This window comes from Prionailurus bengalensis, chromosome B2 (genome assembly GCF_016509475.1).
Source record: "Prionailurus bengalensis isolate Pbe53 chromosome B2, Fcat_Pben_1.1_paternal_pri, whole genome shotgun sequence".
Taxonomy (NCBI): domain Eukaryota; kingdom Metazoa; phylum Chordata; class Mammalia; order Carnivora; family Felidae; genus Prionailurus; species Prionailurus bengalensis.
Window position 1 is genome coordinate 21,425,236 of NC_057349.1, and position 12,595 is coordinate 21,437,830.

At 50.6% G+C, this 12,595-nt stretch overlaps 1 protein-coding gene across 4 annotated transcripts in view; it reads right to left on the bottom strand.

Moving 5' to 3' along the window:
* Positions 1-2,146: 2,146 nt before the first annotated feature.
* The window catches only part of RREB1 (ras responsive element binding protein 1), a 134,253-nt gene continuing 123,804 nt past the window's right edge, over positions 2,147-12,595 (bottom strand). For all 4 annotated transcript variants that reach the window (XM_043590882.1, XM_043590881.1, XM_043590880.1 and 1 more), the window contains 2 exons: positions 7,001-7,807; positions 2,147-5,625 (listed from right to left, as the gene is read on the bottom strand). In XM_043590882.1, the coding sequence (XP_043446817.1) occupies positions 5,108-5,625; positions 7,001-7,807 (1,325 nt within the window). In that variant the 3' untranslated portion in view covers positions 2,147-5,107. The remainder of the gene's footprint in view (positions 5,626-7,000; positions 7,808-12,595) is intronic.

Here is a 12,595-nt window from a genome sequence, read left to right on the forward strand (position 1 = left end):
GGCTCCGAGCTGTCAGCACAGAGACCGATGCGGGGCTCAAACTCACAACCTGTGAGATAATGACCTGAGCCAAAGTCAGATGCTCAACCAACTGAGCCACCCAGGCGCTTCTGGGCGGTTTTTTGTTGGACTGCTTTTGCTTCGAATTATACTCTCTAGCTCCATCCACGTCATTGCAAATGTCAAGATTTCATTCTTTTTTTAATAGCCAAATAATATTCCATTGTATATATGTATATTACCACATCTTCTCTATCCATTATCAATGGACACCAGTGAAACCCCCTCTTTTAAAAGTGAATTCTGGGGCACCTGGGTGGCTCAGTTGGTTAAGCGCCCGGCTCTTGATTACAGTTCAGGTCATGATCTCACAGTTCGTGAGTTGGAGCCCTGAGCTGGAGCCCCAAATTGGGCTCTGCGTTGACAGTGTGGAGGGTACTTGGCATTCTCTCCCTCTCTCTCTCTCTCTGCCTCTCCCCCACTCATGCTCTTTCTCTCGTGCAAAATACATAAAAACAATAAAAAAAAGCTTAAAAAAATAAAGTAAAAGTGAATTCTGAACATCTGGATGTCACAGCTAAGCCTGTGTGCTCTGGCTGGTGTCTCAAAGCTTTGACTTCTCTGTACAGCTTCTCTGTAGCTCATCCAGTCCTGTCGGCTCCCCTTGAAAATATACCGTGAACCCAACCTCTTCTCAGTGTCTCACCTCATCACTCCGCTCCAAGCTGCTGCCTGTTCTGGCCTGTGTCACTGTGACTACCTTTTGATGGCCTCCCTGTACCCACCCGCCCCATCATCCCACGGTCCACAGGCAGCCAGCAAGCCCCTCTGCCCTTGTCGCCTGTTGCCCCTGCCCCCCTGCTCATCCTACTCCAGTCTTGAGGCTTCTGCAGACCTGGCAGGCTCCCCCAAGGCCTTTCTCTCCAGAGCCCTGCCCCAGACATCTGCGTGGTGACTTTCTTGCTGCTTGCTGTCCTGAGACCTCTCCAGTCGTCCTGTCCAGCCCTTCTGGCCCCCAGGCTCCCATTGCCTCCTTTCCCCTCTGGACCTGCATTCCTCTGCATCTTCCTCCCTAGAGTTTATTATCTGCCACTGTTAAAACCCAAGTTCCACAAGGAAAGGAATCTGTTTTGTTCCTGCCTTATTCTCCATGCTTAGTGCTGTGCCTGTCTTTTCTGTCATGCTCCCCAGGGGCAGCTCACTTGCTCTTCACACTGACCAGTGCGGTCCAAATCCCCAGTCAGGGAAATGACTCCATCCACCCTGGGGGGATGGGGTAGGGGGCTGTAAATGCATCGATGGCCAGCAGCACCCACCCCCCACAACTGGAGAGGCTTGTCCAGTCATTACATTAGAATCATTCCCAAGTTATTTGATCATCTTATTTTAATACAAGTTCAAGACCCCTTGCTGGCATTGCAGCCAGTCTCCTGGGGGCTGGTGAGAGAGGGGTGTATGTGTGGGGTCTCCCAACAGAGGGCCCTGGAAGTCTTACAGACCAGAGAGAGCACTGCACCTCTTGTCTCGCTGTGACCCGGCACTTAGCCCTGTACCACGGTGAATGCATTATAAGCACTGTCTACAGACAGCTTGCCCTGAACCCAGCTTCCCCGAGTTACTTTTTGAGTCCTGGCTTAGAAGATTCGGGACTTTGCACATTTGCTACTTTACAACGACAGACCTCCCCGCCCCCGGCCCCCCTACTTGGGTTCCCCTGCACCCTTATAATGGGCAGGAGGAAAAGGCAAAGTGGACATCACAGGAGGTGCTGCCCAGAAAACACAATTCCCCTTTCGCTGTTGCTAAACAAGTACAGACGCGTCACCTCCCAGGCCTCGGGTGAAATCACCGCAAAGGCCCCTGCACGTCCTGACTTCCCACTCTCCCACCCACCCTCCCACCTGAGCCAGCCCTGCACCTGCAGCCACGCACAGGTGGCTCTTCTTTTCACGTCTCTTCTTTTCAGAGACGCCACCTGGGGGACAGAGCTGTCTTTTGTGGGTGCCCCATGCCGAAGGGGAGAAGGCACGCAGTTCCCCTGATGGCCCTGGACACCAGCGGCCTGTCCTGCACAGGCTGCGGTTTGGGGGCTGGATAAGGTGGTGGGGGGACAGCAAATCACAGGAGGGCCGTGTGACCGGCAATCTGCCATTTTTAAAATATAACATTTATTGCTCAGATGGTTTGATACAGAACAGCTTTTCTTCTCATTTTGAATTTGGAAGTATTATACAACTGAATACAAAGAGGGACACAAAGTACCAAAACCAAACTCGTGATTCTGTTCATGTGGCATAAACCGGTTTTGTACATAACATGTAGCAGCAGTTTTTAAGTTCCCTTTAGAAAAATATGAATTCTACATATTTATTATTGTTTCCTGTTTAATGCATGGGCTGAAATCACTGGGATCAACTTCCTTCTTGAAGAAAGAGAGGCTAGAAACGAGGGGGGGTTGAAGGTATGATGCATCTTTCTGAAACTGGCATCTGACTGTCACGTAGCTTCCCCCGGGACTGTTTGGCAAACAGCCCCGGGTTTTATATTTTGTTTTCACAGCCAGGAGTTTCATGTAGTGATTGAATCTCAGCATTGTGTCCATAAATCAAAGAGAAAAAACAAGAGAAAAAACTTGCACCTCAAAAAACTTTTCAGAAGATCCATATATATATATATGGATATATATATATATATACTTTTTTTTTTTTTTTGTAAAAGCCCTGAGAGAAGGAGAAAGAGAATCAAACAAAATGTATAGGAACAAATTAGCTGGACATGCAAACTAAACTATGATTCACCCAGAGTTTAAACAAATCACAAATTTCACAGTTTAATATTGGGGGGGGGAGGGGCAGAACAACAAACAAATAATACATTTCTCAACCTCACTAATAAAATGTGGCAAGACCTTATTGACTACGAGGGTACAGATGGAGGCTAAATAAAGCTTTAAATCAATAGTGATTATTGCGAGCTGTGGCCCAGCAGTTCTGCCGGGCCATTTCCTGCTACATCTCACCGCGGCGTAAAGGGTTAACTCATGGCTTCTCTCCACATGGTTGTGAGTTTTAGTGTGGAGAGTTGCAAAGAAAAACAAAACACAAGATACCCCAAATAATAACAACAAAAATAACAATAACAATCGTCATTAAAAAAAAAAATGGAAGGGATGCACGAATTGGTTTCAACTAAGCAAACCACACTTAGTATAAAAGTGATACAGGGGATCATTGGTTCTGATTTGTATTCATCTAAATAAAACCTCATTCTGGGTTCATACATCCCCAACACAGTTACAAATCATATATACCTCAACCTTTTTCCTTTCACATGCAAAGACATCACTTTTCATTATCTCAAGAATATAGATCTTCCTTTGAAGTATGGGAGGTTGGATTTTGGCCACGAGAAATCGCTAAGGAAGCGGAGAGAAAAGGGTCTGTGTGTCTCTGTGTGCATGAGTGTAAGTAAAGTGTGTGTATGTGGGGGGGGGGGGTGCGGTGCTCAGGGCTAGGAGGGTCAAGGGTCCTGGGAGGGGTGGGGATGGGGGTCCTGCAGGGGGAAGGTGAGAGGGGCTGAGTGGTGGAGCAGCACAGGAGGCCCCTGGCAGCACAAGGCTCGGGCACCCTGGAGGTCTTGGCTGGAGGACCGGATGCTGAACACAAGCTCAGCTACAGTAGGATAGATTTCTTTTCACTGCTGGCGGCTACAGTGAGGGAATTCGATTACCTGTATGGGATGCTCATGGAAAAAAAAAAAAAATCCTGCCTTTTTGCACCCAGGGGTTCAGGCTATTTCAGGAGCTAGAAACAGCACATTTATCGTCAAGCACCAACCCCAAATCACAGGAAGGTAAATACAAATCTATTTTTCATCTTCAATCTTGCATGTGCAGTTTTATTACCAGTAGTAGTACTTCCTCGCTTTGAAAAATGACAGTAGCACAGGCGGGTAAGGCTTGGGCTGGGTTTGGCAGGAGGACCGGTAAGGGACAGGTCTCCTTGCTGCCTGGCTTTCTCAGAAGCCCTGGGCACGTGCCTCCTGCTCTCCCCTCTCTGAGCTGCTCTTCGGCCGTGTGGGAGGACCGTTCACGGCCCCTGCTGGATTCTGCAGTCACGGAAAAAAGGCTTGTCTAAGTACAGTGGAAGAGCTACCACCCAGGTGTGGGGGAGGCGGGGGACAGATGCCCACATGGGGACCCAGCGGCAGCCCAGGTCTCCCCGGACAAATATTGCCCATTGTTTCTGCTGACTGCAGAGACCAGCAAACTGATGAACTAATAATAATAATAATAATAATATTAATAATACATATACCAAAAGGGGGAGGGAAATCAGATATATGACATCTGTGCATGTTTTCTATAGGGTAAGTTGCCAGCATAACTCTTCTCTGCAAGTTAAGAACGGATGTCTTGACATTTGAACAGTAATACCACGGCTAACGCTGAAAACACGTACAAGGTTGAAGCTAGAATCTTTCCTGATTTGGCTTGCACCAAATTGGAAACCTTCATCAACCACATCCTGCAACACCGAGGACCCAATCACAGCTCCACCATGTAGCAAACAGAACAAGAGAAAAGGTCTATTTGAGAAAAGAATATCTTATCCATATTTCCTCTGGTAATTTACATGAAATTCACATCATTTTCTTCCAGTTATTGGCTATGGGTATCCAAGGGCGTATTTTTTTTCTTCTGTTTCCAGCTCACAGAACATTCGTTACTATCACAGATTCGCAAGAACAAGCTCACACACACCAAATACAGAAGGTAACATTAATGCTTAAATGAAAAGGTCCTCTCCAAATAATTCATTAAAATATTTGCTTTGTTTTTCAGAAAGTCATTTTGGGAAAACACAACACCCAGGCTGACACCGAAGGACTGGTGAGTAGTTAAGGCACTCGAACTGTCCATGCTGCATCTCTCGCACGGGGATGTAAGGCTATGGCACCGGACAAGATGGCCCGCTCCTGCTCATGTCACTCTCTCTCTCACTCCCCGAAAGCTGAAGGGCACTGAGAAAACCTCATGAAACATAGATTCAGGACACTTTGCTCTGCTGGCTTTGTCTGTGTGCTGGTGGGGGGACAAGACAAGCTGTCATTCCATTCCCAGGAGTGGTGAGGCACCGTCTGCAGCCAGGAGGGGATGGGTGGGCCTCTTGCCCTGCAGCTCTGGCAGGTCTTGCACGAGGCCTGCTGGGTTCTCGGGGTCTGGGTCACCCTGAGACACCTGCTCCTTGGGGCTGCCCGCTGGAGCAGCCTTGGGGGCATTCCTGCCGGCTTCAGGCTGGCTGGCACCTGCCGTCCGGCCCCCTGCCCGCTCCTCCCTGCGGCTGGGATCCTTGGTCGAGTTGGCCAGGCTCTCCTTCCGGCTCCGGGTGACGGCCATGTGGTTGCTGGCCGGTGGAGCCGAGTCGGCCTCGTTTTCGGAGACAGGGTTGTTGCCGCTGTGGGTGGACTCACTCTCACTGTCCTCCTCGCCTCGCTCATCCTTGTCGCTGTCCTTCCCAAGCTGCTTGGCGTGCCTGGCTTTCTGGTGGACCCGCTGATGGCGAACCAGGCTGTGCTTCAGGGTGAAGGTCCGCTCGCACGTCTGACATTTGTATGGCCTTTCTCCTGGAGCAACAGGAGAAAAGAAGTCACGTCAATGGTGAGGCCACCAGTATCACCTCTCCGCCCTACACAAAAGCAGTAGCCGTGTGAGCAGGCAAAGGGGCAGCAGGTAGCAAGGGTCAGGACCCCATACTCAGGGAAACCCTCTTATTTGTCTGAATTGGCAAAATAAGGTCATAGATATGCACGGGGCTGGCCTCAGCTTCTCTCTCCCTTTCATTCCTCAACCTAGGTTTTCCCCATAGGATGCAGGAACCAGAGTCTCAGGGTGGAAGCCTTGTGGACATCCAGACTACCCTGAAAAAAAAAAAAAAAAAAGAAAAACTAGGGAAGGACAGCAGCAAGGTCCCTCCCATGGGGACAGGCACCACTTCCAAGGGTTGTGCAAGACAGGCATCTCCTAAGTCAAAGGTGCCAGATACTCTGTGTTCTGATACGGAGCAGCTGGGGCTTTCCCTCTTGCTCACAAATACTGAGCTGTGAGCACCTGAGAAAATTACCTGCCAGGAGCTCAAGAACCCCTCTCTCCCAGGAGCCAAGCATGGGAGCCCTCCGATCCCCAGAGCCCAGGCCCTGTGGACTGCAAGGCAGAGGAGAGTGCGGGGAGTATGTGTGCACCATGGATGCAGCAGCAGGGACGGGAGGAAAACCAAGACCAAGATGTGGGGCCTGGGTTTCTTCTGTGGAGGGGGTAGGTAGGATGTGTTTGCATCTTTTGGCTTTATAAGTACGTTTAGGTGTCTTCCTTTCTACCAGAACAATGGCCCCTACTTTGGGTTCCTACCTAGGGAGTTCCAGGAGGAGCAAGGACACGTGTGGAGCAGGGACACCCGGACATGCCTATGAAGCTCCTGTTCAATGACATCAGCTTGGCTGTCGTAGAGCCAAGTAACGAAAAACCCCTCGCTTTGTGCTTCAGCAGCCAATTTTCCACCTGAGGGCTGATGAGGAAGCCCACGTGCCTCCCACAGAGCACCTGTCCACAGGCCACACCTCCGGTCCTTCCAGGCTCACCACGGGCCCCCAACGCCAGCACCCACATTCTTCTAGATGATTCTATGAGACAGGGCAGCCTTCGTCCCCTTTCTACAGATAGAAAGGCTGAGGCTCAGACGGCTGATCAAAATGCTCTCAAAAATATCACTGCTGAGGGCCCACCCTGCCGCCTCCCTGCCAGGACCCTGTATGTTGCAACTGCTAAGAGAACAGTCTGTTAAATTCCTAGTTTATGGTGCCTGTTGCGCCCAGGGGGCACACTCAGGAAACGGTCTCTGGCCATTGGGGCAGGCGCCTCCTCCAGACCCCGACTGGCCTCCTCGCTGGAGCATGCTCCCTGCGCAGGCGCGGGAAGCGTCGCCTGGGCATGCCCCGCCCTTACCTGTGTGCGACCGCATGTGCCGAGTCAGGTCCTGCAGGGACCAGAACCTCTTGTTGCACACGCTGCACACCTTCTTCCTCTTGTCCGCCTTGCTAGCCACGCTTCTCGGGGAGTCGGTCTTTGGCTTCTTGTCATCGTCACTCTTCTCCGAGGGCTTCTTCTCGGCCACGCCCTCCCCGTCGGAGGCGCCCTCGGCCTCCTCGCCCTGCTTCTCCGCGGCTGGAGACACCTCTTCCGCCGGGGGCTCCTCAGAGGAGGGGTTGGCGGGCTTTTCCTCCGGCTCAGGAGCGGGCGACACGGCGGGGACGGGCAGAGGGCCCTCGGCCCCTCCGCTCGCGCCCGTACCCTCCTCTCTGGGCTCCTCGCGGCCGTGGGCCTTCCGGTGGCGGCTCAGGGTCCCCAGGAACTTGAAGCTCTTGCCGCAGACATCGCAGGAGTGCTTCTGGTCCTGCTGGGCGGGGCCCCCGCTGCTCGCGGCGCCCCCTTCGCCCTCCGCCAGCTTGAAGCCCATCAGCCTGCTGGCAAGGTTGAGGTCCAGGCTCTTGTTGCTGACGGTATCTTCCTCCGGGCCGTCCGCGTCCTCGTCCCTCTCCTCCATGCTGTGCTGGTTCTCACGCTCCTGGCTCTCCCCAGCTCCCTGCTCCTCCCCGTCCCCGGCTGGTCCCCGCTGCCCCTCCTCTGCAGGGAGCTCCTCCTGGACCTGGATGGGCGCAGGGGCTCCCTCTGCTGCGGGCTGCTCTTTCTCCCGGGAGGTGAGGTCCAGCACTTCGCCCCCCACCGCTGGGGTCTCTGCGTCCGACTGGCTATCTGTGGGAGTGAGCACAGGGGCACAGGCTGAGGCCCAACGCCACCCAACACGCTCCTTCCAAGGGTCCCACTGTGACTCTCGGCTGGACTCACCACCCCCAGGCCCGTATACCAAGCCCAGCGGGGATACCTCTACCCCCACTCCTTGTTACCACTCATATCCCCAAAGGCCGCGGCGAACCTGGGGTTAATTGACGAAACACACGGGTTGGGGTCACAGGGCAGGCTGCCCTCGGAGCTCCGGCCCTCCCCTTCCACTGCCCCCTAGCGGTGCCAGGCACCCTCCACGGCCACACACAGGGATGCTCAGGCCCCCAGAAGGTGTGAGCAACTCAGGGCAGCACAGACAGAAGGATCGGCGAGAGAGGAGAGTTGGTGCATTCCAGAGACTCGCAGCACTAGGGAGGTTGAGGAAGCGGAGCTGTAAGTTATTTTTCCAGTGCAAAGAGATTATACAAACATGCAACATATATAGGACCACTGCCCGAACATAGTACCTGCTGAGCGACTCACAGAAAATGGCCCAAAGCATGTATTCTGTGCCATGGCACACGCGCTCCCGTCCGAAGGCTAACTCCCGGGTAGAGTTCCAAGGCAGGAGATGCATGCACACCTGGAGGCCTCCCTGGCTGCTGTGAGGACCCCACGCAGTGAGTGGAAACACTTCCTATCTCTTCATTTGTTCCCGCCTATCCACCCTCCATAGGAAAGCGAGACGTGGCAAGTCTACTGGTTTCTAATGACCTTCATAAGGGATGGCACTGGGGCAGCACCAATGACACAGAACAGACCACAGTATTTCTCACAAGCACCATCTTCTCTTCATTCAGGTTGAATACGGACTTAATGACTGCTTTATGTGCTATGACCCCGAGGCTGTCTGCTGAGACCTACTATTTAATTCTAGATCCAATTTCTTAGGGCAGGGATTCGGAAATTCCTCAATTAGGGTGACAGAGCCCTGTTTCCTGGCTCCTAGGTCAGATGCACCTGCCTCATGATGCCGATCTCGGATCACAGTGCCTGAGCCAGCAGATTCAGGCACCTAACCTGGACCCTCACTTGAGGTGACCAGACATATCACCATGTCCACCCATGTCCATCACTGAGTCACCCACTCGATTTGCCATCAAGGCAGTCCTGGGGCTGGGGGTGAAGGAGCTGGTCCTACCCTTGCTGTGGTCACTCCTGCCTGGGGCTTTTGGCTTATGTACAACCATCTACACGGCACTCCCACTTACATAATTTCATTGGTTTTGTTCTGACTGCACCTTTTGGCAGCCAGTATTTATCTCAAGAGGCTTCAGAAGGAAACACATATGTGTGGTGTGGATATAAGATTTCTGTCAATAAGTCATTTTTTATAAATTATCCAAAAGTTAAAAAAAATTATCCAAAAATTTAAAGAAGACTCCTGAGATACACACACCAATGTCTTAGGTCTTATTCTTAACTAAAACTATATGCCCATTTTTGGGAATCATTCCAATGGGGAGCATCTATTAAATGGATTTTGGTATAAGCTCTACCAAAAAAAAAAAAAAAAAAAGCATAGAATGTTCAGTTTCTTAAAAAAAGCTTAATCTCTGGTTACTTCCTATTTGTCCCAGTATGTTCTAGGCAGTTTTGCTTATTTTTTTTCACCAAAGAACATGGGTTATTTTCAAGTTTCACTGCAGATCATATTTAAGATGATCTTGAAAAAAAAATCATGACGACTTCTGAAACGAAACCCAAGTAAATATGCTAATATCAGATTGTTCTCATCCCCCCCCCCCCCCCCCCCCCCCGTCCTTCCTTCCTTAGCTCATCCTGTATCTAGTGAAAAAAAGGGGGCTTGACTGTGCTCTACCAAACTTCCACTAGGGGGAGTGTTTTAACAGGGCAGTCCAGTACCCTTGAAGTTCTAGCAACTCCAACTGATTTTTATTAGTGATTCCTGGCAACAGTAGAGTTAGCTTCTTCTCATTTCATGGATATCCAGCTTCTAATGCCTGCCAGGTCCTATTTTGATCCCCACCTTCGTCAACTGCCTACACTTTCAAATGCAGCTAGTACAACCAGTGACTTTTATAAGCAGTGTTACTCTGTTCTCTTGTCTCTCCCAGTCCCTCATTCATGATGCTAAATCTAAGAAAATTGCTAGCAGAAGCAGGAATCCTGCGTGCACCAGTAGATAACAAACCCACAGCTCCTGCTACAGGGAAAGTGGAGACTTTCATGTCAGTGCCACAATGAAATATCTATTGCTTCCTAGAAATTCTATGCTACTCAGCTGATGTGACCAACTACCAGCCTAAATACCCAATCTGACTGGGCAGGGGCACAGCTGTTGAGGAAGCTGCTGTCTGTATTTCACCTGCCCAGAAGCACTTCCTGTGGTGCAGTGTGCGCTGGCACGCGGACTCCTGGACTGCTTAGGGCGGCCACTGTTAAGAACAGTGTAAAACCTTCCATGTTTCTACTGATTTACAAAGTGACATGCATGTGCCCACAAGTATGAAGGCTCCCACAGCCATCACCCAAAAAAGAACCATGAATATCCCCCAAAGGCAAAGTGGGCTAGGGAACCTCTCTGCCATGAGAAAGTGAGTAAAGAGCTTCGGTTTAATGATCGATGTGCCCCTTAAGCCAGAACTGCCCCTTGGTAGCATTGTTAACATTCCTTTTGGGGGGGGGGGGGAATCTAGGGTATATGTTCCTGAAAGAACTTATGTGATTGAAAATGTCAGACTTACGTTATAAAACAAATTTAGGGACTTTAACCTAGGCATATAAACCTAGAAAACCTCTCAAGAACTTCCTTGGTCATTTCCTGCCTTTTTTTTGGTTTTGTTATGTTTTTTGTTTTTTTAATGGTCTTTCTCCAAAGCCTCACTTTTAACTTCACGGGAGGGAGCCCCAAAAGCACCCCATACCCCCACCGTGCTCACCTGGGTTTGAAACTTTCCTTGAAATCACTCAACTCCACCTCCCTGACCCCTCTGTCCTTGCCTCTTTCCTACTATGTATGGATTGTGACCACAATTAAACCAAACATTTATTTTCTCTGGTTTCACATTACAGCTTTCAGTGAATTTTCTTTTTCCAGAGGCTTTGTCCCTTAAAGAAACCCTACACAACTTCCAGGATGGGCTGGAGGCGGGGCTCTGATGGGATGTGGAAAAACAGAACTCACAACTGCAAATTTAAAAACTACACCCACAATGTAAAATCTGGCACTGAACCAAAGCTAAGACGTGTATTTGAATTAGCTTTGTGTCTGCAGGCTCCTATAGCTGTCCAGAGGTCAGGAGATCTGGGTTCTGTGTTCCTCCAGAGGATCAAGAAGCTGAATGCAAAATGTGCATCTGGCAACTTTGAGAAACTGAGGGCTCCCCTTGACCTCCTCGATGATCCACTCCTGCCCCTCTCCTGGAACAACTGTGGGTGGAATCACATGGCTGCTTTCCTAAACCAGGCTTTGAGAAAATGTTCAGGGGCTACCAGGTGACACAGTGGCCGGCTGTTAAACATTAAGAGTGATCACCCGCAGCAAATTCCGCAAGCGTCGCTGTGGGTTTCCTGGGGGCTGAACAGTGGAAATCTGGCTCATAGGGATCCAAGTTATGGCAAGGTTCCATGGGTGTCTGTATCTTTCTTTACCCCAATATCCTGGCAAGTGATGTAGAAATGGAAGCTGGAGGGAGGAGCCAGCAAGCTGGCTTATATTTTTATACCCTTAGAGGGTTTGATCTTAACCAAAGGGCCTGGCACTTCAGGGCTTGGAGGAGGTACAGGGAAAAAGCAGAAGTTCCACATCGATTCCTCTTCCTGGAAATGCTACCCATTCAGATGTGCCCCTCTCCCCCCTGTAACTTAGGGACAGGTGGGCTGGGGAAAGGGGGACTTCCAGACAACAGAGCTCCCATCCCTACCCAAATCTGAGGGAGACAAACACAGGGCACAATTATACCCCCTGGAAAAATGCATCTTGGGGAGACCCTCTTTGGCTTTGAGCAGTGGGGAAATGTCAGGATTTGCAGGATTTTCTGGATTTGCAGGATCAAATCCATGCTGGTTACTAACCAATGGCCTACTAGCCATGTAGGTAAGTAACCTGCAGTAGCCAATTTTCTGATCTGTTTGTTTTGGGGGGTGAGAGGCACAGGACCCCAGCACTTGGAGATGATGGAATGTACTGAATAGAGGACAGGAGTAAATACAGAAGCTGTAAGGGAAAAAAAACAAAAAGGTGGCAGGAGATGCACTGAGCAGCCGTTAATTGCTCTGTAGGGGCTGGAGGAAGGAAGCACATATCAGCACATGAGAATAATACCCGGATTCAGGTCAAGCAGAGATGTGATTAAAGAAAGGACATGCAGAGTGCTTTTTCAAACAAGACAAAAGTTTTTTTTTTTTTTTTTACTGGGAAGAGAGTTATTGAAGAGAAAAACACCCCCACCCCACGCACCCCTCCCCGTTGAGGGCTGGGCATCACTACTTCCTGAAACACCCTGACATCTGAGTGAGCCCATCTCTGCTCTGGAGGATGCGGCGGAGGCTGGGGTTTGAGAAAACACCACCCCGCGCCAGTAAGGTTTCATATCCCTTTTAGACGGGATACTACCAAGAGTCAGAACTGTACCCCCAACCTCACACCCCACTTCCAGAGGGACCCGACAGCAGGAACAGACGTATCCGCTGGTGGAGGAGGGCGGAGGGTGAGGGGCACAGATCTTCCCTAGTGGCTTAGAAAAGCGATCTGGGGGCATGGTCAGTGTTTCCCCAGTCCCCATCCTGCTGCAT